The sequence below is a fragment of the Anoplopoma fimbria genome, chromosome 11, assembly GCF_027596085.1.
Source record: "Anoplopoma fimbria isolate UVic2021 breed Golden Eagle Sablefish chromosome 11, Afim_UVic_2022, whole genome shotgun sequence".
Taxonomy (NCBI): domain Eukaryota; kingdom Metazoa; phylum Chordata; class Actinopteri; order Perciformes; family Anoplopomatidae; genus Anoplopoma; species Anoplopoma fimbria.
The window spans coordinates 10,912,141-10,935,158 of record NC_072459.1 but is presented as its reverse complement, the minus strand read 5'-3'; the positions used below and the strand labels follow the sequence as shown (position 1 = coordinate 10,935,158).

Genomic DNA, 23,018 nt, shown 5'->3' with positions numbered 1-23,018 from the left:
AATCGCAATAAAAATCTTAATAAATGATTTTGTTCATTGCGTACTTCTTTAGTTTCTTGGCACAGAACTTTAGGTCTTGGAGGTGGCTTTAAAAAAACCAATTCAAAATTCCCCAGACTTTTTCCTCTATTGCCATCTGCAGTTTTAACATTTTTATTTGTTTAATATCTTTGTATATCAAGAAACAAATGCAACAAATGGAGAACTAATGACATTCCCATCAGCCTCAGCTGCATTTTGTCTGACCATCTGAAGATGGTGAACCATTGAACCCATCAGTCAAACATTAGCATTTTAGCATCGTCACTGTGAGCGAGTTAGCATTCTAACACAAAGCACATGTGTAAACGCTGTCCCACAGCACAGTCTGACAGGTCTTAAACATTGTTGGAGAAAGAATGTCCACAGAACCTCACTTTGAAAATAATTGCTTAGAGATTTATTCAAAAGTAAAAATGCAGGCTAGTTTATTAAATACACAGCAGCAGTTAAATCTAATCTAACACAATAGCTCTGCAAAAACATAATCCCACTTCTGTGGTGTTTCTGATGTTTTTCTTCGTCAGAGGCAGTTAAGTGGTTTGATTGCATTATATTTGTAACTTAATGAGGACGATTTTTTTTTTCTTTTCATATTTTTGAATGTATTAATGTCTAGACAGAGACGAACACTCTTGAGTGCTTCTTCTTTAGTGGTTTCTTTAAAACAGGCTTTTCTCAGACCACAGCTTTATTATAGATGTACAGTAGATCTCTTCTATGAGACACATTGATGCAACTATATGATCCACAAGAATGTATGAAGGTGCATAAAGGGTTGAAGGAGGGACAGAGTTCAGGAAAGCCAAACCGAGTCACAATCAAACTTTCCACACAGACGCAGCTCTACGCTCTCCAACACTTGAACTCAACAGTAAACGCGTAGTCTGGTGATGCTCAACCTGCTAGGATGGACGGTGCTGAGAACTCTGGGGGAATTTCAAGCTTTAATGACAAAACAAACCCAAAGCTTAGAGAACAAAAAGGATTAAATAACAGGAAGTTCATGTAATCCCACATAATCTTTTGACTGAATCTGAAGTCTTTTTCAGTAGAATCAGTTATTTCTGTGCACATGACATTCTGCCATCATGGTTTTTTTTTGTTTTTTTTTTTTTTTGTTTTTTTTAAAAGGGGATCAACAGAAAACAGACATGCTATGATAAGTCTGCGCAACCCAAATGTCCACATCGGATGTCTGACTGTAGAGGTGAATGGTGCACTGGAACATCCTCTTGTGTGTGGATTCACTTTGGCAAAGGAACGGAGCAGGTGAGGTGATCCTCCGTGTTTTTCACTGCAGAGCTGGTCCGTCCTCGACCTATGCAGGCCTCATCCAACACCAAACACTCCTCAACCACCTATTCCTTTATGATGTGGCTGTGCTTGCCTTACCCCGTCCTCCCTTCTGCCCTCTGAGCTACTGATGAAGCTTCTCAGTTCCCGGTGGACCTTTTACCTTCAGGGGAAGGAAAAACAAACCAAAAAAAAGATTTAAAAAGAGCTGGCAAGGCAGTCCAAGTTTGACAAACGGTGAGACATCCAGCTGAATGCATCAGTGTTTTAACGCGACAGCCACAAACCAGATAATGAAAAGTTATCCAAAAAAAAAAAAAAAAAAAAAAAAAAAGGACGGTTGAATAATGCATCACATTTATTTGTGAAGAACAGAATAGACAAATAAATTTGGGATAAATCAATACTAGTCCTACCTGGTTTGTGGCTGTCAGGAAGAACTAAACAATTTCTTTAATTTGGAGAAGATGCCCCCCTCTTGTTCCAACTCTCCTTCCTTCTTGTCATGCTCGCTTGGCCCTGTTTCAGACCGCTTACCACTGCTGCCCCCACCTGGACAGAGATGAGACTGCATCAGCCAGACCCCCAGCTCAACCAAACCTCCTTTCCTTAACCCCCCTCCATCTTAGAAGATCAGAGATGTAGACCAAGCAAAACAACAGGGGCACAGGGACAGGCGGGCGGATGTAGGTGTGGTTGTCCTCTTACCCGTGGTGGTGGTGGTGACACCGTTAACCGTCCCCTCTACTTCCGCCTCGTCTTCAGCGTAGCTCGTTAGCAGAGCTTTTTGTCTGTCTGTCAGTATCCTGCACAAGAAAAACAACAGTGTGTAATATAACAGTGTGTTATGGTCCTTGTGATTGGAAAATAGTTTGGATCCAAGGCCCATGTCCCCATCTGGTATGAATGCAGCAGTTAAACTGGAGCAAAAAGATGAAAAACATGCGTGTTTGTCTGAGGAGTCTTACTTGGGTACTTTTATTTTGACATGGACATAATGGTCTCCGTAGCCATAACCACTGATACGAGCGATTCCCTTCCCGGACAGACGAATCCTCTGGTCTGTCTGGATGCCAGCAGGTATCTGAAGACGAAGAAAAAAAATCCAGTCATTTATTACACTGTATGCGTCAGACATGTTTTCTCATTAGAGGATAAACCTGAACATATGCGTGTCTACTTACAGATAAGTTAAGTGTTTCATAAAGGCCCTGTGATTTGGCCGTGCCGCCCAGGATCGCTTGTGCCACAGAGACAAAGAGGTCGGAGTGGATGTCTGCACCTTCCCTCCTGAACACAGGACTTTTTTGGACCTGGACACCAACCCAGAATGCATCACAACCAATCACACAAATGGTATCAAAAGCAGCACAATCTCAAAAAGCAGTACACCTCAATTTTTCTGAACTGTGTTAAGAGGGCTCAATGCCTCTCACTGGTCAACACAGCGACCGTGCATGAAACAAGATAATCCTATTACAGCGGCTCTGACGTGAACGTGCACTTTCTTCGAACTCTGGCTGTTGATGAAGATACTCACCCTAAAAGTGATGAAGACCTCCTTCTTGCCAACTGGCATTCTGACTGCCTGACCATCCTCCACTCCTTGAATCAAAAAAAAAACAGCGACAGTTAGGTGTGATACACGTCCTACATTAAAGAACTTTTAAAAACATTTGAGTGTGAAACATATTATGTGTAAGAAAAGGGAAGATTTCATGCTGAAAAGATTTCAAGGTCCACTATAATTTTAAGTATAAGTTACAGTTATTTTACTTTCTTTATGGCCATAATGATTTTAAACAACAGTCAAACCTCAAATGATGTATTTTCTTTCCAACATGGGAGAATATTTTCAGTATTACATCAACCTAAGAGGTTATTTGGCAACAAAGCAAAAAATGTAATACATTCTCAATGCAGAGTGCAGGTTCATCTGGAGAAGTGCAATGATTTATTTACATTTTTCATTTTCTGGCATAATGAAACTACAGCTTTAATGCTTGTGGATTAAAAAGAATTGCAATATATTAGCACATTAAGCTGATGCTTGTCTTTAAACCTTTTCAGACAAACGTCACTTCTGGATGAGCTGATGAAATTTTGTTCTGCTGTGAGCTTTACTTTTAAGCCATTTTTTTATGAATTTTGCAGACAATACCAGCCTACAACATGCAGGATATCAGGAAAATCGGAAGAAAAGCAAACAGCTGTTGCTTCTGATTTTGGCTAACATGCAACAACTAAGTTTTTATGCTCATTAATAGTGTTAAAAAAGGGTATGTAAACAGTAGAGCAGACGGTTAAGTGAGACTGACCTGCAGGCACAGGAACCGTCACAGTCTTCTTCTGCTTGGTCTGGCCCGCCCCACGACAGGAGCGACAGGGAGTGGAAATGACCGTGCCTTTGCCACCACAGCGCCGACATGTGGAGCGCATCACAAACGGGCCCGTGGTCACGGTCTCCTGCAGGACGGACAATGTATGCGTTTGGTGATACAACTCAAGACAAACTTTGAAGAAAGGCGGTGTGTCAGAGCTCTTACCATGCCGGAGCCGTTGCAGGAGTTGCAGTGCTGGACTTTGGTGCCTGGCTCATGGCCCTTACCATCACAGTGCTCGCAGGCTGCTTCTATGTTAACTGAAAACTCTTTATTGACTCCCTTCGCTGCCTGAGTGAAGGTCAGCTCCATGTAGTACTGGGTTGAAAAAAAAAAGAGGGTGCGAGAACTTAATCACTCTGAATATGCACAAATAAACGAACGAGAACCAGATGAGTTCTAAAAAGCAAAGTCAAAAAGCATTCCTTGACTTTTACTTTCACTACCAATTCACCCATCCCACTAACCTCCTGTGGCTGTTCAAATATGGCATTGAAGTCTCCGAAGCCACGGCCTCCGGGGAACTCCCCAAAGATCTTGCGGAAGAGCTCCTCTGGGTCCACGTTGCTGGACTGTCCAGACCAGGACCGCTGCCCTCCGCCAGCCTGACCAGCGTCAAAACCTGTGGAGCCATACGTGTCGTACTGCTTCCTCTTTCCTTCATCACTCAGGACCTGGGAGACACATGGAGCAATGTTTAAGGCAAGCATTTGTAATTCTAATGAGATGTTTAAACTCAGAGATGAATATTCTGAATAGGCTTTTTAAAATAAAACACATGAAGGAAAATAAACAGTGCCGGAGTAGAATGAAAGCTTGACTAGAGAGACCAAACCTCGTAAGCTTCAGCCAGCTGAGCAAATTTTTCCTTGGCTTGTGGGTCTTCTTTGTTGGTGTCAGGGTGATACTTTTTGGCCATCTGAGGGACAACAAACACAACGTCAACTACTGCGATGATTGGTTATCTGAGAACCAGTGAAAGGTCTGATATCTCTCTCTCTCTATATATCTATATCTATGTATATAGATATATAGATATATATTCACATCAGGCTGGAGCAGACCTGGTAGTAGGCTTTCTTGATCTCTTTCTGGGTTGCTGCGCGAGGAACGCCCAGGATCTGGTAGAAGTCCTGCTTGCTACGAGCAGTGGCACTTGTGTGGAAGGACAGTGTGCAGGCAGCATGTGGCGATTTAAGACCTGAAATGTGTCAGAGAAGGGGAAAAGGGGAAATTAATACCATTAAGAACAGTAGCACAGTATGGCAGCTATATTGCATGCGTCTGCATTGCTATTTACTGTTACTGAATGTACTGCTGACAAATATTTGTCTAGGACAGGCCAGCAGATAACCTGATCTGCAGGAGGATCTCTTAAAATACAAACATATGTAAAGGATGATTTATTTGAACTTGCTAGTAGTAAAGATATGCTAGTGGCTCTGCCATGAGCAATAACGAAAGGTTTCTGTCAACAAAACAAGTCATTATCTTGGTGATTTCCCCTGTCTGCAAACTGAAGTTAGCACATTGGTTGCATAACATATCATCGACACTGTCAACCCTGAGAGCATAAAAGACAATGCATGTTTTTGTTACAAGCTCATTTCATCTTAAATGGTCGCTTGTGACCTTGTTGTTTTATCCTGCGTCACATGAGTAAACAAGACATGACAAAACATGTAGCCTAGCCTAGCCTAGCATAGGCCAGTACCATACGCCACTCACCTGGCAGCCCTCTCAATGTCAATGCTTTCCCCGCTCCGCCACACGTCAGGTTGCCTCCCCTCCACAGCTTTTCTGCCCCCAGGGTAGATACACTGCGGACCCCTCCATTGCCAGCGCAGACAACAGCACCGGCGGACCTGCGTCGTCCAGAGGACACGAAGACTGTAATCCAGCGTGAGGAGCACCGGGCAGCCGAGGACGCCATGGTTCCTTCTCTCGCCGACACTCCGGACTCACTGCGCATGCTCGGAACGGAGTGGGCGTCACCGAGAGTGCAAAGATATTCGGAATGTCAAGATGATGATCTCTGGAGAAAAACGAGTTGCAAAAAAAGGTTTATCTTAAATCTTTCTGTTTCTTTTTTATAAACTCTACTCAAACGGCTCTAATAGATCAGTGGTTCTCCATCTTTTTTCAGTGATGTACCCCCTGTGAAATATTTTTTTTTTCAGCCAAAGCAAAGCATTTTTGTTGAAAAAAAGATGTAATACACAGTCTTATTTATTAAACTGTCAACACTGAAGATTGCATTGTTGCATTGAATTCAGTTTATGAACTTACACTTATATTTTCTTGAATATTTATTAAATAACTATTTTTAAAGGATTTTTGGATGCTAATTTTAAATATATATTTTTTTAAATCTCACATACCCCCTGGAGTGCCTTCACGTACCCCCATTTGAGAAACCACTGTAATAGATAACAAACAGGACTGTCTAAATGTATACAAACATTATTAGTTTCAGGGGGTCAAAGGGCATCACAAGTGTGAAGTAAAAAAAAAAAAAAAAAAAAAAAAAAAAAAAAAAAAAAGATGCACATGTTTTAAGACCCGAGGCAGCACAGTGGCTTCTCTAGTGCTCGGGAAATAAAAACAACACCGCCCGAGCGGGCAACGCCGTGGAGCAAAGCGAGCAGACACCGCGCGGCCAAACTGAACTGTCAAGCTGCAGCAGGAGTCCTCTGCAGAGTACCAACCAGCTCGACAGAGACACCCGGAAGGCACCAAAGTCAATTTTTGAGAGAGCAGCATGAATCGTTTTAAGACCTCCAAATTCAAAAACACCACTCCGAAAATTGCCAAGAAAGACGTGAGTAGCTCACAGACGTCTGGAAAGAGCGAGATGTCCCCTGCCGACGTTTAGCTTTGCTCATTAGCCGTGCTGCTTAAGTTGTGTTTTGGGGAACGCCTGCCTGCCTGCCTGCCTGCAAGGGGATGTTGAACTTCCTGCATCTGGAAGGCTGCTTAGTATCGAGACTACAGGGGAATCTGACACACACACACACACACACACACACACACACACACACACACACACACACACACACACACACACACACACACACACACACACACACACTGTGGGCTAGGAGAGGAAACTAGGAGCCATGTGGCTGCATAGAGCTGCTAGCCTCACGTTTCATGGGATGCTGCAGTGACGCCCATCACCATGCTATTATAGATTATAACCTTAGCTTTTGTCATTGCTTTTCAATTATCAGGCACATTTTGCACGATTATTGACTGCAGATATTTGCTGTGACAAACAATAAAACAATGAATGGCATATGCAATAAGGGGTATGACTGTCATGACGCCTCTCTCTCTCAGTGATCGCTGCCCTGTGGGCGACATGTCTGGACGGGACCTGAGTGTCTGGCATACAAATCTGCCATTTTCCTCTTCCTCCTGGCCGATTTGGGTTTTTTCAAGTTGCACCGCCTGCTAAAGTGGATTATGCAATCCCCTACCTTTTTTTTTTTTTTTTTTTTTTTTTGAGGAAGTGGAATGCTTGGTATTTACAATGACAGTGGCTGGTCTTAAGTATTTCTCCAATCACTGCTCAGGATTCAGAGACAGCAGGTGGTGCTTTGCTGCCTTGAATGTTAAAGTAGCCCTTCACACAGCAGACCAGTGAATACGTGTGATTGTGGCTGAAGTCACGTGACGGGAGATCTGTCATATCAAAATGCTGTAGAGACAAAAAAAAAAATGGATCCTTTTATGGATGTAAAGAGACGAGAAAGACAGCTTGAGTTGTCCACATGGTGTGAGAGACTAGTCACAGGTGTAGTCTAATTTCATCAGCTCTTATTTGGATGACGCTGAGGTAACCCCATAGTCCCCTTAACACAGTTTTTGGTGCCAAGGCTCTTTCTAATCATGTGTCTGTGGATGGATTAACAGCAGAGTGTGTTCAGTCTATCGCTTTAATCTCGAGGAAAAAACACACATCACACCACATCTTGTACATGTTGACCCAAATGGATATATTAAGGGAAGACGAGCCTTTTGTAATATGAAAAAGTGTCCTTCATATTGCTCATGCAGGAAATGATGCCCCACAAAAATAGCAATTCTATCTCTGCATGCATAAAAAGTTTTGTCATAATGGGGAGTCATACCTGTTAGAGGTTCTTGTGAGATTTAGTTAGGAAGGAAATAATAAAAAGCCAATAAAACACCTTTTCAGGTAGTCAGTGGCAGATGCAATAACTAATTATGCTGAGAAAGATAATAAGCAAACCCCTACATGTAGTTAAATCAGAAGAAATCAAGTTTAAGATTGTTATTTATGAGGATCATACTTTTAACAAAGTGTGGGTTTGAGTCTCTGTCACACCAGTGGCGCATTTGTAGCCTACTCGCATTTTGAAATACACATTTGTACAATATTTAAACCAAATAAATATGTGCTTTTGAAGTGCCATCTGTAGGCCAAATGTCTTTCATGTTTGGTCTCTAACAGTTTTCCAAGGAGCAGCTCAGCAGTGTTTTCTTGGACAGTGTGGTGTGGACTCTCTGTCCTCTCGCTGCTCTAGCTTGTTAATGTTGAAAGAGGTTTTAAGAGTTCATTGCTTGCAGGGAGCCCTGCCACTTCCTCAACACTTCCACTACTCATTCAGAGGCCATTATGTGTGTGTGTGTGTGTGTGTGTGCACACTCAGCTAGATCCTTCCTGTTTATTATAAAAAAAATTCTAGTTGAGATAGCGACTTGGTCATGATTGCTCCCTGATATTATGAAACACATGACTCTTCAGTGTAGTTCGTTGGTTGAGCTCTTGTGTAGACATGTAAACACTTAGGATTCTTGGGCTGGAATGCCATTTATTTTTCCCCTCTGTTATGTCGTCCTCCCAGTTATCTATGTGCGTTATCATACCCTTGTTTCAGCTGTTATGATCCCTTACTCGTGCTCTCCATGTCTTTTTTAAATCCAGGGATGGATCAACAATGTCCGCGCCGGTTCCTTCTCCTGCCAGGGGAACCACATCAAAGCGAGCTCCAAGCTGGTGGCTTTCAATACGGAGCAGGCTGGTAAGGCTCTAAAAAATCTGGTCAACACTAATGTTTGCCTCATGCAGACGGAAAGATCCATTGTGTACAGTTTCAGCTCTGTCTGTGCTTGTGTTTCACCGGTTCAGATAATGGAGACAAAAATAAACATTTTTTGGTATTGTTTTCTTTTATCCGCACTATAAAGACGGCAGGTTTTAAAAGTATGATCAAAAACATTTTCTGTGTTTGTGTCTGCAGGTGGAGGAATGCTGGGCCTGTCCTCAGTCAAACCGGGTTCCGATGGCCAATGGACAGTCACGCAGATTTCCTGCCATTCTGGTAGTGTTTGTTACGTCTTCACATCACAGTCCTCTCCTTTCCCTCCCTCCCTTATCTCCTTTCCTTCGCACAACTGCAGCCCTCAAGGACACTTTAAAGAAAGCCAATCATATGAGAAATGCATTTGCTCAGAAAAGAAATTAAGCGTGACAACTGTGACCCTGATTGCCACTGATACATTTTTTCCCCCTCCACTCTGTCAGATCTGATGACTGATATGGACTTTTCTCCTTTTGATGAAAGTCTCCTGGCGACGTGCTCTAGAGATGAAACGGTGAGATTCCGTCTCTCTCTCTCTTCGTGTTGATCTTGTTGTTGTATACTTACACATAAGTCCGTGTTCCATCCTCTCCGGCTTTGTTTTTCCTGGCAGGGCTTTGAAGAGGATATGAACTGGCTCGTTTTTTGTGTTATATAAACCATTTTCTAGTCTCCCTCCTCTCAGCACTTTATCCTCAGCCACAGGTGCCCCAGCTTACTGGAATCTGCTGAGAGTGGGTCTTCATCTTCAGACTCAGCAGCTCGGTTTACCAAAGGGAGCTGTGAAAACACACACAACTATTGCCACACACAGACCTAAAACCCACGTCGGAGTGGTCCGCAGTGCCCAGCATCTGCAGCGCACTTTCATCATTCCTCTTATCTGTTGCCAACCGGGTGTATTGTTTCACCCACTGGATTGATTGAAACTGGGTGAAAGCACCTACTTGCGAAATACGAGTGTTTTTACTGACTTAGAATGAACTAAGGCCTTCTCATTTCATCTGCTCTGACATGCCAGCATCAACAAGAAATCTAAAGTTGAACCCAAAACCAAAATGAATGCAGTGCTGTATTAGCCTTTAGCTCACATCACCTCATCCATCTCTGGCTGTGATGCTGCAGCTCAACCTTTTCTTACCTGCTGTTTTGATTCTTCCAGCCTGCATCCATCTTGTCTGGTGTGGCTTCAAAAAACAGCCTGTCAGAGCAAACCGCTCATCTCCATTTCATTTAATGTTCAAAGTAGCAGGAATTTCCCTGAGGATGGATGACTATCTCCATTGAAGAGGACGGAAAAAAAAGTTCCTGCTGTTTAGAAGCAGATTAGATCTCTGAATTTTAAGTTGTGGTAAAATGTAAGTGACCCTGCTTACCCACAATTTTGATTCCCCCCCCTCTCTCTCTGTGTGTGTTCAGGTGAAGCTGTGGCGTTTGTGTGATCCGGAGCTGCAGCAGCCCAGCGGTCCGGAGCTGACCTTGCGTCCGGGTCAGGGCAGGCTGGAGCTGGTGCTTTTCCACCCGACCTCCTCTGGCTTGCTGGCTGTGGGTGCTACCAAGTCGCCCCTGATTTGGGACACAAGCCGCGAGGATACACCACTAGCAGGTATCTACAGCTGGCGACATCAGCAGCGCACGTACACACGTTTGTTTGTTTGTTTTGTATTAAAACCACAACCAAGATTAATTTTGTCAAAGTCTTTGTCGAACATTATGCACTGTGTCTGTTGCATTTCAGTCTCTGTCAGTTAGTCTTTAATTTTTGTTGTGGTCCGTTCTGTTTCCATGATTACATATATTTGGAGTGGAGTGGTTGGTTTCCTTTTTCTTAGTTGGGGGACAGTCTGACTGACACTGCCTACGTTTTACAGCCCCGTGGCTCTGTCTAAGTGCTGGAGCAGCAGAGGTAATATTTTGGTTGTTCTGGTCCCAGTCTCCCCGGACTGGCCTCAGGATGCTGTCGCTATCCTCTGGCCACAAACCCCCCTGCAGCCCCCCCACAAACACTGCCCCCGTTCCCCCATCCCATGACAGCTGGCCTGGCTGCTGCTCACTGCTGATCCAACTTTTTCATGAGCTGTTCCCCCCCCCCCCACACGCTGACTCTCATCCCCCTCGTTCCTCGTTCATATGTGGTTGAGGAGCAAGGTCTGAATGATAAAAATCTATAGTTGAATGAGTGTATTTTTTTTTTTTTTCCTTTTTAAGTTCATTCCAAATCACTTTTTTGTGTATCTGTCTTAACGAGGGGCACCTCTCATCTCTCTTCACCTGTTTGGCGTCACATTGAAACTGAACAATTCACTCAAGCTGTGCTGTGCTCTCTTATGGCACTGTGGGCTAATATGTGTCATACTCATGGACATGTGATCCATTCTTAAATCAGCCGTACTCGTGTTTTCTGAATTGTATGTGCTTTATTTATTGCTTCATCTCACCCCTGCATTTCTCCCGCAGTGATCTCTCAGATGTTTTTCCGTCGTGTCCTTTTGTCTTGTCTGACTATGTGCCATCATTCTGTATTCATAGTGTTTGGCATCATGTTTTCTTTTTCCTCTTGAACATTGTGTCTCTAGTCCTTTCCCTGTCTCGCTTCTCTAAATGATGATATCTGTGTGTTCAGTTCTGGAGCAGCACGGTGACCAGCTGCAGAGTCTGAGCTGGAAACGGGACGGCTCCCTGCTGGCTTCCTCCTGCAAGGTAATAAAAACGTGCACTGCAGCACATATGTATGCATTTATATGCTGCAATGACCTGCATGGCTTCACCTTTTGATTTTTAAAGCATGTCAAAGAGAAATCTGTTTTGCTTTATGGAGCGGTTTGACTGCTGTAGTTGCAGTTTGTGACCACTAGATGCAGCCAGCGGTTCACTTTCGGTGTAGCGTGCCTCACCTTGGACCCTGCTGCTCGTTATCTGTTTATATGGGGTTTATTTCATCAAAATGTCAACAGGGGTGCTCCTCGTTAAAAAAAAGGGTGGGGATCACATCACACATTTGATTAGGAATTAGGGAACAATCCTTTAGAGGGAAAAAGAATAAACTTTGAAAGCCCTATGACGTAGCAGATAATCGCCAGTTTGTTTTAATGCGAGTATAATGATGATGACAAGGAAAGAAATCTGGGCCGCAGTTAATAAAAGGCGTGTGGAGATTTTCGTTGTCAGACTGGAAACTGTATTAAATTGTAAATATGGGCACTTACAGTGGTACAAGCCTGCGTATGAAGGATAAATGTAAGGCCTTTTGTTTTGTCTTGACCCCACCTGACCTCTCAGCCCCCGTATCCCCAGTACACACCCCTGTATTCCCGTTTGAACCCACCCGTCTACTGGTGCAAGGTTAAGTCTAATCAGGACCTGAAGACCGTCACTCCTTCGGCGTGTACTGTCGTTTTATAGCATTCAGGGGAATAGCTAAGAAGAGGGGAAAGTCTCCCAGGGATTTTATGCATTCTTATGTTCCCATTCTCATCTGTGTCATCAGGAAATAATCACACAGCTTGATAGGCTTTCCATTAGGTTGTTAATATTTTACGTAGGAGAAGAAAGGAGGGAGGTGGTACGGGTTTATGAGCAAAGGGGAATGTATGAGTTTAGCTTATATTGCTTCGTGAATATATTTGTTTTATAGGAAGGGTTAGAGGCGTTTTCATCAGCGGATGTTAACATAATTAATTTATTGCAGATTTTATTCTCTGATTGTGCACCGCAGGGATTCTTTTCACTGTATTTGCATCCTTTTTGAAAGCAAACACAGACTGATTGGCGTGATAATGAGACAGAGGCCCCCTGGTGAATACTTTAGACAACGCACGATGAGCTTACTCGTGCTTGAGATGGAATACACTTTGACACAAAAATCTACCACATGCGGGTAATTAACGTGTATGACTGTCAGTCCGATCCCTGTTGTTTGTCTTTGCGCTGACAAGTAACAAATTACTCCGCCCGTCAAAGGCCCTGTCCAAATCATGACATTAACCTTGACAGGATAATCATCCACGCCAGAGCTACTAACCCTACCATCAGCCTTGAAAAAGAACCAGGCACCTGAAAAAAAAAAAAAGGGAGGGGGAGGAAATACGAGCCAAGATCAGAGTCAGGGGCCTCCGAGGTTCTTGCCCTGTTGGGCTCTGGTGTCATTTAACCAAAAAAAAGGCCCCTCTCAATCTCTCCAATCCAACTTATTAAAGCAAATATGGCCCGCCAACATGTGTGTCCAATCCCTTCGGCCCTCCCATAGGGTAAACATTGGGGCACAGTGCTGGGGGGGAGGAAGATGAAGGGAAACCACCACCCTAAAGAGCAGGAATCATGACAGGCCTCATTTGGGCTTAGAGCGGTGTATATTTATGACATACTTGGAGGGAGAAAGGCGCCATTCATCTAAGGTAGAACGAGCAGAGGGGGAAGACAGCCTGTGTTTATCCGAATGATGGACAGGACAGGAGGGTATGCTGTTGAGAAGTGAGGTGTCACCGGATTTATGCTCCACGCTCCACCTTGAATTTAAAATGTCACATTATAGCTGAACTCCATACCATATGTCACCTGGTGAGAAGAGAGAGATAGAGTCATTGATGAGGGGCTCCTGCAGTCTCAAACTGCCAATCACAGCAGGCTGTGACACCGGTAACCGTGGGAGACTGGGAAGGGGGAGGCTGGCATCGCAGAGCACCCACTGGTTGAAGATTCCCAGCGTCTCTGTCTCTGTCTCTCTCTGTGTGTGTGTGTGTGTGTGTGTGTGTGTTTTGCATACATGTGAAAGTTGTGTGCAGCAAACTCGCAGAGAAAACTCATTAACAGCAGCTTGAGAATGAGGCTCCGTCACTTTGATTAAACAGCTGCTGTCTCAGCACAGACAAACGCACACACGGCTATGCTGGCCCTCCATCTGTGCATTTATGAGTTGAGTTGAGTTGAGGTGTGTGTGTGTGTGTGTGTGTGTGTGTGTGTGTGAGATTGTCATAGGCTTAAGAGAGTGTTTGTGTTTGTGTGTGAGTGAGAGGTTTGCTTGGTGGACACATCTGTACGTGAGTAGCCTCTCATCTGTGTGTTTGCACAGCCAGATAGTTTCCTCCCTCATGTTGTTGTTTGCCCAACAACACTTGGGTTGATATGCCAGTGAGTGAACTCGATATGGTAAATGTATGTTTGTGTATACATAGGATATGTACAGTAGATATACGTGTGTTTTTTGTTAAGGGTTTCTGCGAGGTCAGGGAACCGAAATGATGGTTGGCTGTAGAGCTCTAACATTTAGTTGATTGTCAAAAAATGAATAGGCAACTAGTTTTTGCCAAAAATTTGAGGGTTTGATGCTTTTCTTTGTCATACATGATCATAAACTAAATATATTTAGGTTAGGTTTTAAATTGTTGCTCTGACAACAAGACATGGGAGGATGAGGATGTCAACGTGGGCTGTTTTGAGGGTAATGTTTCACTATTTTCTGACATTGTATTGTCAAAACAATTAATTGAATGATCGAGTAATTAAAAATCAGCAGGTAAGCAATTATGAAAGTAATTGTCAGTTGCAGTCCTAGTTGGCTATCTACCAAAATGAATGGTCAGCTTTATCAACCAGCTTTTACCAGTACCTGTGTGTGTCCTGTGCTGGTAAACTCAGAGAATGCTTACAGGTCAGAGATAGATTTTGGCATTTTTGCAACAGGTGTGCTCTTACCCATGGGTCATGTGGTTTAAAAGTGTGTGTGTGTGTGTGTGTGTGTGTGTGTGTGTGTGTGTGTGTGTGTGTGTGTGTGTGTGTGTGTGTGTGTGTGTGTGTGTGTGTGTGTGTGTGTGTGTGTGTGTGTGTGTGTGTGTGTGTGTGTGTGTGTGTGTGTGTGTGTGTGTGTGTGTGTGTGTTGTTCTGGCACTGCTCCTTGAGCCTCGGTCTAAAGCCCAGGTCACAGAGGCCTCAAGACATAGCCTTTGGGGCATCATATCCGTGGGTGGGCGGCTACATAAACACAGAGAGAGAGAGAGAGAGAGAGGCAGAGAGGCAGAGAGGAAAAAAAGCACATTAAGAATCCCCCTGTTTGCTATTAAAGCTAATAAACAGCAAATAAATCCCTTCTTGGATTGCTGTGGAGGGCAGGACGAAGAGCACGCTGAAGCTCACGCTGATCATTTGCTTAAACATTGAATACAGCCTGATGGTAGAAAATGCTGTTTAGACAGTTTCAACGGAATTGCGTTGCTAGGCAACAGCTTGGGTCCATGTTTACTTCCTGCCAAATTCTGTCATCCACATTCCCAGCAACATGAAATAAACTTGGACACAGTTAGGATGTTTTTCTCTGTGCGTGTGTGTGTGTGTTTTAATGTGTGAGTGTACGTGCTTGACTGTGTCATTGTCAGCCTCCTGATTCGCTTCGACGTGTATATGTGAGTTAAGTGTGTGCTTGGTTTAGTCTAAGTCCTTATGCTTATTACCTGCTATCCGCCCCGAATGTCTGCCGTGATCACACAGTGGTATTGAGTGACACGGCTGCAGACACACATAGTCCTGGTCACAGCCTGATCCCATTAGGCCCCATTTCCTCTTAATTCATGCAGGAGGCCCTCTGATTGGCTGCTGTGATTGATGCCAAATGCGTGTTTTAGGCTGACCGGGGTCACAGCACACGAGACTTTGGAGAGGTCACTGGATTACATTTGCCGACGATGAATCAGTCAGATCCTGCTGATAAATGGCGAAACTCTCATTTAACTGAATTATACTCGAGTTGAGGCTCTCTTTCATTAATGTTTTTAATATGTGGGTTTCATATTTCAGTTTTCCATTTCAGTATCTATGGAAAAAAACTGAGGAGCATTTCATTCCTTTTACCCTTTAAATCTTGACCAGATGCCCTTTGACCTCCTTTTCAGGTCCTAAATATACTGTCAGTTGATCAGGTACACAAAGCAAAAACTAAAGTAGTTAAATACAAAAGTCCTGAAATATATCCTTCCTTCATGAAAGTTGTAATGTTTAGCTTTTGTTGAAACTAGAGAGGTGTTGATTCAACTGAATGCTGTGTATGTTTTTTTTTTAAGAATTTGTTTTTCATGTCATCCGTCTAGGACAAGATGCTGCGAGTGTTTGACCCCAGAGCCCAGCTGACACCTGTTCAGGTAAGTCCCCCAATGAAGCCCTCATACTGCGAAAAAACACTTCGAACTGCATTTAGAAAACAGGGAAATCAAACGCTGCTTTCCAATCAGGGTCTGAAATCAAGGTTTTTTTCACAGAACATTTCGACTGGCCACTCAATATTTTTGGTCTGCCACTTCTTAAATCGATGTAGAACTCTTTAGAACTGTAACCAGTTAGTAATTGATACCAGACGGTAAAAATATGGAATATATATTTTGTTGCCTCAATCCATGTGTGTTTTAAATTTAAAAATTATATTTCTCAATGTTATTAAAACCGATCAAACTTTGTGGCAGCTGAACGGAAATGTTTACCTGCCACAGCCAATATTTACCCTGTATTTTGCAGGTTCTTATTTCAATCTCTGTATCCAGCAGGGAAAAAACATTTTTTTTAGTATAGAGGAAAAAATATATTTATGGAAAAAAATGGGGAAAAATAGTCCCCTTCACTCCCCTGCAATTTACTGCGAGTGTGTGTTTATTCCAAACTGCACTGAGTGATTAACATGTTGACAGTAACCCAGCTCACCACTAGCTGCTCTCAGTGATCCGTCTACTATTGATTTATGAATGTGTGCTTCACAAGCTGCAGTCCCTGCTCTCCTCTTCCCACGGGTGCCCGTCCCACACTAACTGACCATGAACCTCTCCACTCTCACCGCTCCGTCCGTTCCTCTTTGGGAATCTCTCACCAGTGACAACCAGCTCTGAGCCAATAGGGCTCCATCGCCACCAGCAGCAATGAGGAAGTGGACTGGTAGAGATGAAGATGTAAGGGGAGTGTTGTGAGAGGCCGGTCAATTTGGGGCAAATATTCTCACAGTTTTCAGTGGTGGACCTCCCAGGTTGTCCTAATTACTGAGATGCTTGGTCTGCCTTTAGGCGGTGGGCTCTCTCATATGTAAATATGAGGAGTACTACGAAAACACTACATGCCGCAGCAGATTAAATTAAAGCCCACAGAAATACCTGGAAGGCACATCACCGTGTACGGAAGTCAGAAGGAGGACTTATTTCATTTCATGCATCCTTGTCTCTGCATATGATTGTGTGTGTGTGTGTGTGTGCTTCCGCCACGTGTTGTCTGGTATGTGTTTTTGTAACTTTGACACCTCCATGAAAGACGTACTGTTACAGAGGTATGTGATGTCATTGACTCTTGACAGGGAGCGAGTCAGCAGTGAAAAAAGGGACATGTGGATTTTTTTTTTCCCTTTGTGGCATCCTTGGAGCTGTTGGCCGCCACGATACAGAGTGCGAGTACAGTGTGTATGCGTCTGTGTTTGCTTAAGTAACATGAGCCGAGTCGGCCGGCTCCTCTGCAGTGTTTGAACCTGGGTGTTTACATCAGGTGTGTCAGTGTTGGAATCCTTTTTAACACATTGCTTTTTTTTTTTTCCTGTTTGAATTCTTTCTCCATTGCAAAGGCTCTGCTTCTTTCTCACTGGACTTGCTTTTTCAGCAGTGCTCCAGATTGCCTGAGTAAATGCTCTCCAAAGTCCTCAGCCACTCTGCATAACAAATTGAAGTAATTCAAATATAATCGCACTGAAGTTTGATTTAAATCACTCTTTGCAGACTAAGGGTCTCATTAGTTTGGATTGGATCCGTTTTGGGGAGTCTGACTTACTGAAACAGCGTCTGCAGTTAGAGGCCGGTGGTTACTGGTGGTGGGGATGAGCTGCTGGGAAATTCCAGCCAATTCGATGGTATTTTTGGCTTCATTAGATAGTTGTCAGTGGTGAGCAACAGTCACAGGGGGGAGAAAGAAAGGAAAAACATGTGACGAAGGTCTAAGGCCAGATTTAAACCCAGCAATGTGTTTTAGGTTTCAGCTTTGTAGTTGTCCTACACACTCGGACACGGGAGAAGTTTCCGTTGGTTGCAATCTGTACAATAAATTCTACAAACCTTTTACTGAAGTGAGATTTTTTTAATTCCTGACTTTTACTTCTAACAGAGTATTTTTACATTATTGTATTGCTACTTTTAGTTCTCCCACCACTGCATGCCGTGAACTGTGAACTGGGCCACAGAACATTTTCTACCAGGTCATGATTCCACAAATATGTGTTTTGTATAACTTTAGCCTTTGCTGCATTTTTCCTCATCACACAACCGTTTAGTTCATTAATTAAGGGAGGTAATTAGGGAACCAGTCCGTCATCACCACATTTTGACATTCAGCAGTACATGAGATCTGTTTATGTGGACACTACCTGAGGGTTTCTGAGAGCTCTGTTTTTTTATTGTAATTTTTTTAAGTGACCACATGACAGGCAAATTATAGATTTCTTTTATTATTTTTGGTTTAGCTTTTATGCCAGCTCTCCCTCTTGTACGATCTCCTTTGTCTCTGTCTCTCTACTCTCCTTCTGTCATTTTCAAACTCTGTCTTAAGGCCGAGCCCACAAGAAGACAAATGGTAAAACTAATAACAATTGTCAATTGAAGAATGATTTGCGGTGTAAAAAAAACCGGTTGCTTTAGACCGCTCTGCCACCAGAGCCACGTCTACTAGTCTCTCTTTCTCTTTCTCTTTCATTCCCACCCTCTCATTAATCCTTCTGGTTTCATTGCCACGGAAAGGAGGACCAAGGAGGGAGGACGCCTGAGTCAGCATGTTGTCCTCCTCTGCACCCCACACATGGCTTCCCCACCTCAAACCAAAGACGAGTTAGGACCCAGATCAAAGTTAGAAGAGGGTTGCTCTTCTGTTTTTAGTATCGCATCCTCTTGCTCTCTTGTTCTCTCTGAAATAGCCGAGGTCCTGCTTCAGTTTGAAGTCCTCTGAGAGTAATATGGACAGAGTCTCACTCTGACAGCTTTCAGATGCGTGACTCGCTCCAGATAGAGAACGGGAGAGCCAGTGCCACTCCTATTAACACCCCATCTGCTGGAGGAGGGTTTGAAGGGTGCTAAGGGTGATAAATCTCAAACACATTGAAACATGATGAGGCCGGTTATTTGGATGCACAGAGTGTGAAGCTCTAACGTCTACACGGACCAGCAAAGAAACACAACATAACACAACATTTGACATTGAATCAGAGGATACCATTGTTTGTCCCTGATGCGAGGGCACAGTGAAGCGCTACCATTTTTTTCCCAGTGTGCATTTTGCTCAGTTTGTGTGATTGCAGGGAAAAGCCAATATGGCCACAAAGTAAACAGAGAAGTGTCCAAGCTTTTTGCATTTGTAACCTCACAAGGGTTCTGTGAGGCTTCTTGAATCAGAGCCAGTCAGCTGTCCCCATCGAGGAAAGCCACAAGTCTTCTCTTTAAAGGAATGCTGGGGTATGGATATCTCACAAAAGCTGCAGGGCATTCAAGTTTAGTATTTGGAAGGAGGCAATAGTTTGTTTTTCCCAGATGAACACAAAGTCTGCTGCATGCATCAAAAATAACCAGTTCAGAGACAAAAGGCACCTGTGCTTTTGCATGTAATCTGTGCTATTTATTTATTTCCATCAATAGTTTTTTTTTTCCAGAGTCAAAAGGTTTACTCACCTCTGTCAGTCATTGGTAAAGCTGCTGTCATACGATTGCTGTTAAACTTGGACATTTTAAACTTTCAAAAGTTGGCCTGAATGCACCGTGAGGCTAGTCTGTCTTATTTGGGCACCTTCATGCCCCCCATCCTAACCAGGTCCCAGCCCTTGAGCCGGGACACAGCTCATGTGTGTCCACTGGTGTCCTGGTTCCACCCGGGGCACTGTAGTCAAGTGGGGCTGGCTCATCCCTGTGGCCAGCACTGAACTGGGTTCTCCCCTAGCCAGGTGGGGTAAATATAGGCCCTAATTACAGCCTTGCCCTTGCTGTATTTATGGGAAATAAGACGGTGCAGGGTAATTAAGGTCTTGGACAGGAGGAGCAGAATGTACTGCATCTGTAATCAGTGCGTAAGTGTGTATGGATGCGTGTGCGTGAGCTTGCAGGCGGTTGTATTTAGATAGTTGGCACAAAGGGAGAGAGAGTGTGTGTGTGTGTGTGTGTCTGTCTGTACATGTGGCATCCTTTCAGTCCCTGTTCCACCACTGAGGACTAGATTCAATTTCAGATTTTTGTTTTTTGTTTTGTTGTCTGTTTTGCACAATTTTTGTTTTTCTCCCCAGTCCGTCCATTAAAAGGGTTCTCTAACGAGCATCTGAGCTAATATGTTTTAAGCATCTTTTAACATTTATCTTGGCTTGAAAGCTTGAACATAATGTTAATTAGTTGTGTTATTAGTGTGAAGAGGCTCTTCAAATGATTAAAATTGAACCAAAATCAATTAAAACATTTTTTTTTTTTAACACACACAAAGAAAGCATAGAAACATCAAGCACCAAATAAAAACATTTTATGTAAGCTACTTTTTTAAACTCTCTTTGCTATTCTGGGTTCTTCCCTCCTGGACATAACTCCCTACACAGGCCTCTTGTTTTCAGATGAGTTTCTCTCACGTCTCCATGTAGTTAGGCCTCCGCCCTGCTTTCCTGTACCGAGCTACCAGACTGCTCAGACCCAACTCTCAGGGGGAAAACAGAACACATTCACTGACCTGATCCTGATGGGACAAGCTGTCTTTGTGGATATAAGGACACGAGCCTTAGTGGGCATTTCTGTCTCCTCTCTCCTGCCTTATTGTATCTTTTTGATCCATCCTAAATGTCCCAGTATTTGCTGAGTGTGGGGTTCTATATGCCTGTGTGTGTGTGTATGTGTGTGTGTGTGTGTGTCTGTGTATACCATGTGTGCTTCAAATTACAGAGCTGAAAATACCCCTCATAGTTTCAGGCCGGTGCTGGCCGTAGAGCCGTCGATCTGCGGTCTCTGGAAGAGGAGGGAGACGGGAAGAGGGAATAGTTTTCTGGACCTGGGGGCCAGATTCCTCTTTTTCAACTCAAGCTTCTGCTGCTTTGGGTGAAATTAGAGAGCACCAGGGGCTGGAATGGGTTTGGGCTCCGAGGAGGGAACGTTGGGCTGGGCCAAAGAAAAGCACAGCGGTTTTCACTGCCAGAGGTGGCTGAGAGCAGCCATTCATACCATCTTTTATATCCTGCCATAAATTACCCAGACTGCACTCACTGGTAGGTGTGTGTGTGTGTGTGTCCATGTGTGTGTCCCTATATTTCTTATTACTGACAAAATAAACTTAGGTTATACATCTCTGTTATCTATGTGTCTTTTGAATTCTTCAAAAGACACATCAAGACACCATACAGTACAGCTGCAGTGGATCCACTTCTCATCAGGTCACATCTGATTACAAGATGATGTTGCTTCACCGCTCCATCTTAAACAAAACATTCTGCCTTCCCTCCCAGGCCTGGCAAATAAAAACTGCTACAAAGAAGATTCCTTTCCTAAAACACAACTCAAGTTTTTCGTAATCATCCAGCCAAAAGAAATCAACATAAATGGAAGTCATTTTACTGAAGAGGACATCCCTTATGTCCTCGTAAACAGGACAGTAAAACAAAAAGTGCACCTCATTTTCAATTTCCCCGAGCTCACACAACAAACAGATTCTGTCCTCCTCTGGAGTGGAATGAAACCTACCGGTCTCTAGGGCTAATGGTAATGTTCCTGAGCGTAACTGTGCACATAGGGATCTTTGTCTTTTGTTTGAATTATACTTAACATAAAGTTCTGAATTATAGTTGTTTTTTATGAGACAATAAGTTCGTAACTTTGGTTTACACCATATGTCAACTGACCATTTTTCTTTATGCATAAGAAACAGTTTGGTCCTAATATCCTGAATATTACAAATTAACCTGTTCTGAAAAATGAAAGACAGGTCAATCATATAAAACAGAGATTTCAAACCCTTAGCCCATGGATGGCCATGCAAAATGTCCCAATGAAATATCTTTTTTGTAAGTCTCTGATCAGACATGTTCACAAGTCTATTCCAAAGTCGAAGCATTTGACATTTATGGCGGATCTTTGGTGATTCCCAACCCATGTCCCCAGTAATGGCCAAAACTGATGTTGATTTTTTAACTCCCAAGAATGATCTAATCGCTCTGTGGTGCACAGTGTTGCAACTTGTGTGCTCACCAAAACCCCAAACACCGGAAACATAGTCAGACACAGGACATACACATGGGTTATATAGTTGTGTATATGTATGAAATACTAAATTACCACAGTGTTTGACTTTGTTCAGTACAGATCCTAGTGCTCTTCCCGCTGACTGAGCTAGAACATTGACGGCTTCTTTAAATGTCATGTGCTCATCGAGAGTAATGCCAAGGTATTTATACTGTTCAGAGTAAGATAGCACTGTTGAACCAAAGCAAAAAACAACTGAACTTCTCTGTAATGATTTGTGTCTAAAATGTACTATTCGTGTTTTGTCTTGGTCTACCACTAGCCTCCATTTCCAGCACCACTCCACAACAATGTGCAGCATAATCTGCAGATCTTTTTCCTGTTCAGCAAGTAAAACTACATCATCAGCATATAATAATATGCCCACTGTCTGACCATCTGCTTTGACCCCCAAATTAGAAGCTTTAATTTGTAGAGCTAAATCATGAATGTAAATGGAAAACAATGTTGGAGACAAAACATCTCCTTGCTTCACACCAAATTGTTGGGAAAAACCATCCAGTTGTATATTCATTCACTTGAACATGAGCAACAGGTGCTTGATAAAGGGACTTTAAGGCTAAATAAAACTTCCCGTTTACACCAGAATCTAATAACTTATATTCAAGAAGTTCCCTATTAATCCAGTTAAATGCCTTCTGGAAATCAATAAAGCAAACAAATGTAGACCTCTTCTCCTTAATCCTTGCACGTATAATGGAAGTGACTACATATATATGATCAACACATGCTCTGGCTTTTCTAAATCCATTTTGCTCATCCGCAAGAAAACCTGTCCTGTCAAGGTGATTTACAAGTCTGCCATGTAAAATTGAGGAATATAATTTACATACACGGCTAATAAGGCTTATACCCCTATAGCTGAGAGGAAGCTTTGGGTCATTTTTTGAAGATTTAAGAATAGGTTTAATAACAGACTTCTGCCACTGCGTAGGAAT

General features: G+C 43.1%; 2 protein-coding genes across 3 annotated transcripts in view; one reads left to right on the top strand and one right to left on the bottom strand.

Annotated features, from left to right (window-relative positions):
• Positions 1-1,149: 1,149 nt before the first annotated feature.
• On the bottom strand, positions 1,150-5,764 carry dnaja3a (DnaJ heat shock protein family (Hsp40) member A3a). 2 transcript variants are annotated; one of them, XM_054606987.1, is made up of 12 exons: positions 5,445-5,764; positions 4,781-4,917; positions 4,552-4,635; positions 4,184-4,390; positions 3,882-4,034; positions 3,654-3,801; positions 2,876-2,940; positions 2,520-2,648; positions 2,304-2,419; positions 2,044-2,141; positions 1,752-1,887; positions 1,157-1,498 (listed from the first exon to the last, which is right to left on the bottom strand). In XM_054606987.1, exons 1-11 carry the CDS (start codon positions 5,686-5,688, stop codon positions 1,766-1,768), a joined length of 1,503 nt encoding a protein of 500 aa, XP_054462962.1. In that variant the 5' UTR covers positions 5,689-5,764; the 3' UTR covers positions 1,157-1,498; positions 1,752-1,765. The 2 variants fall into 2 exon arrangements, with proteins under 2 accessions (XP_054462963.1, XP_054462962.1); XM_054606988.1 differs by lacking the exon at positions 1,752-1,887 and having other exon boundaries at positions 1,150-1,498; positions 5,445-5,762.
• Positions 5,765-6,335: 571 nt separating this feature from the next.
• coro7 (coronin 7) overlaps positions 6,336-23,018 on the top strand; it is a 107,099-nt gene continuing 90,416 nt past the window's right edge. Inside the window, exons 1-7 of the mRNA XM_054606845.1 lie at positions 6,336-6,537; positions 8,671-8,767; positions 8,987-9,067; positions 9,271-9,341; positions 10,247-10,433; positions 11,451-11,527; positions 15,904-15,954. Of these exons, the coding sequence (XP_054462820.1) occupies positions 6,478-6,537; positions 8,671-8,767; positions 8,987-9,067; positions 9,271-9,341; positions 10,247-10,433; positions 11,451-11,527; positions 15,904-15,954 (624 nt within the window). The 5' untranslated portion in view covers positions 6,336-6,477. The remainder of the gene's footprint in view (positions 6,538-8,670; positions 8,768-8,986; positions 9,068-9,270; positions 9,342-10,246; positions 10,434-11,450; positions 11,528-15,903; positions 15,955-23,018) is intronic.

Excerpts from the sequence above, each read along its gene's own strand:
- dnaja3a (XM_054606987.1), bottom strand. The coding sequence starts at position 5,688 with ATGCGCAGTGAGTCCGGAGTGTCGGCGAGAGAAGGAACCATGGCGTCC. Across the intron at positions 3,802-3,881 it reads CCTGCAACGGCTCCGGCATG|GAGACCGTGACCACGGGCCC; the intron begins GTAAGAGCTCTG and ends TCCGTCCTGCAG. Across the intron at positions 2,941-3,653 it reads GACGGTTCCTGTGCCTGCAG|GAGTGGAGGATGGTCAGGCA; the intron begins GTCAGTCTCACT and ends TTTTGATTCAAG.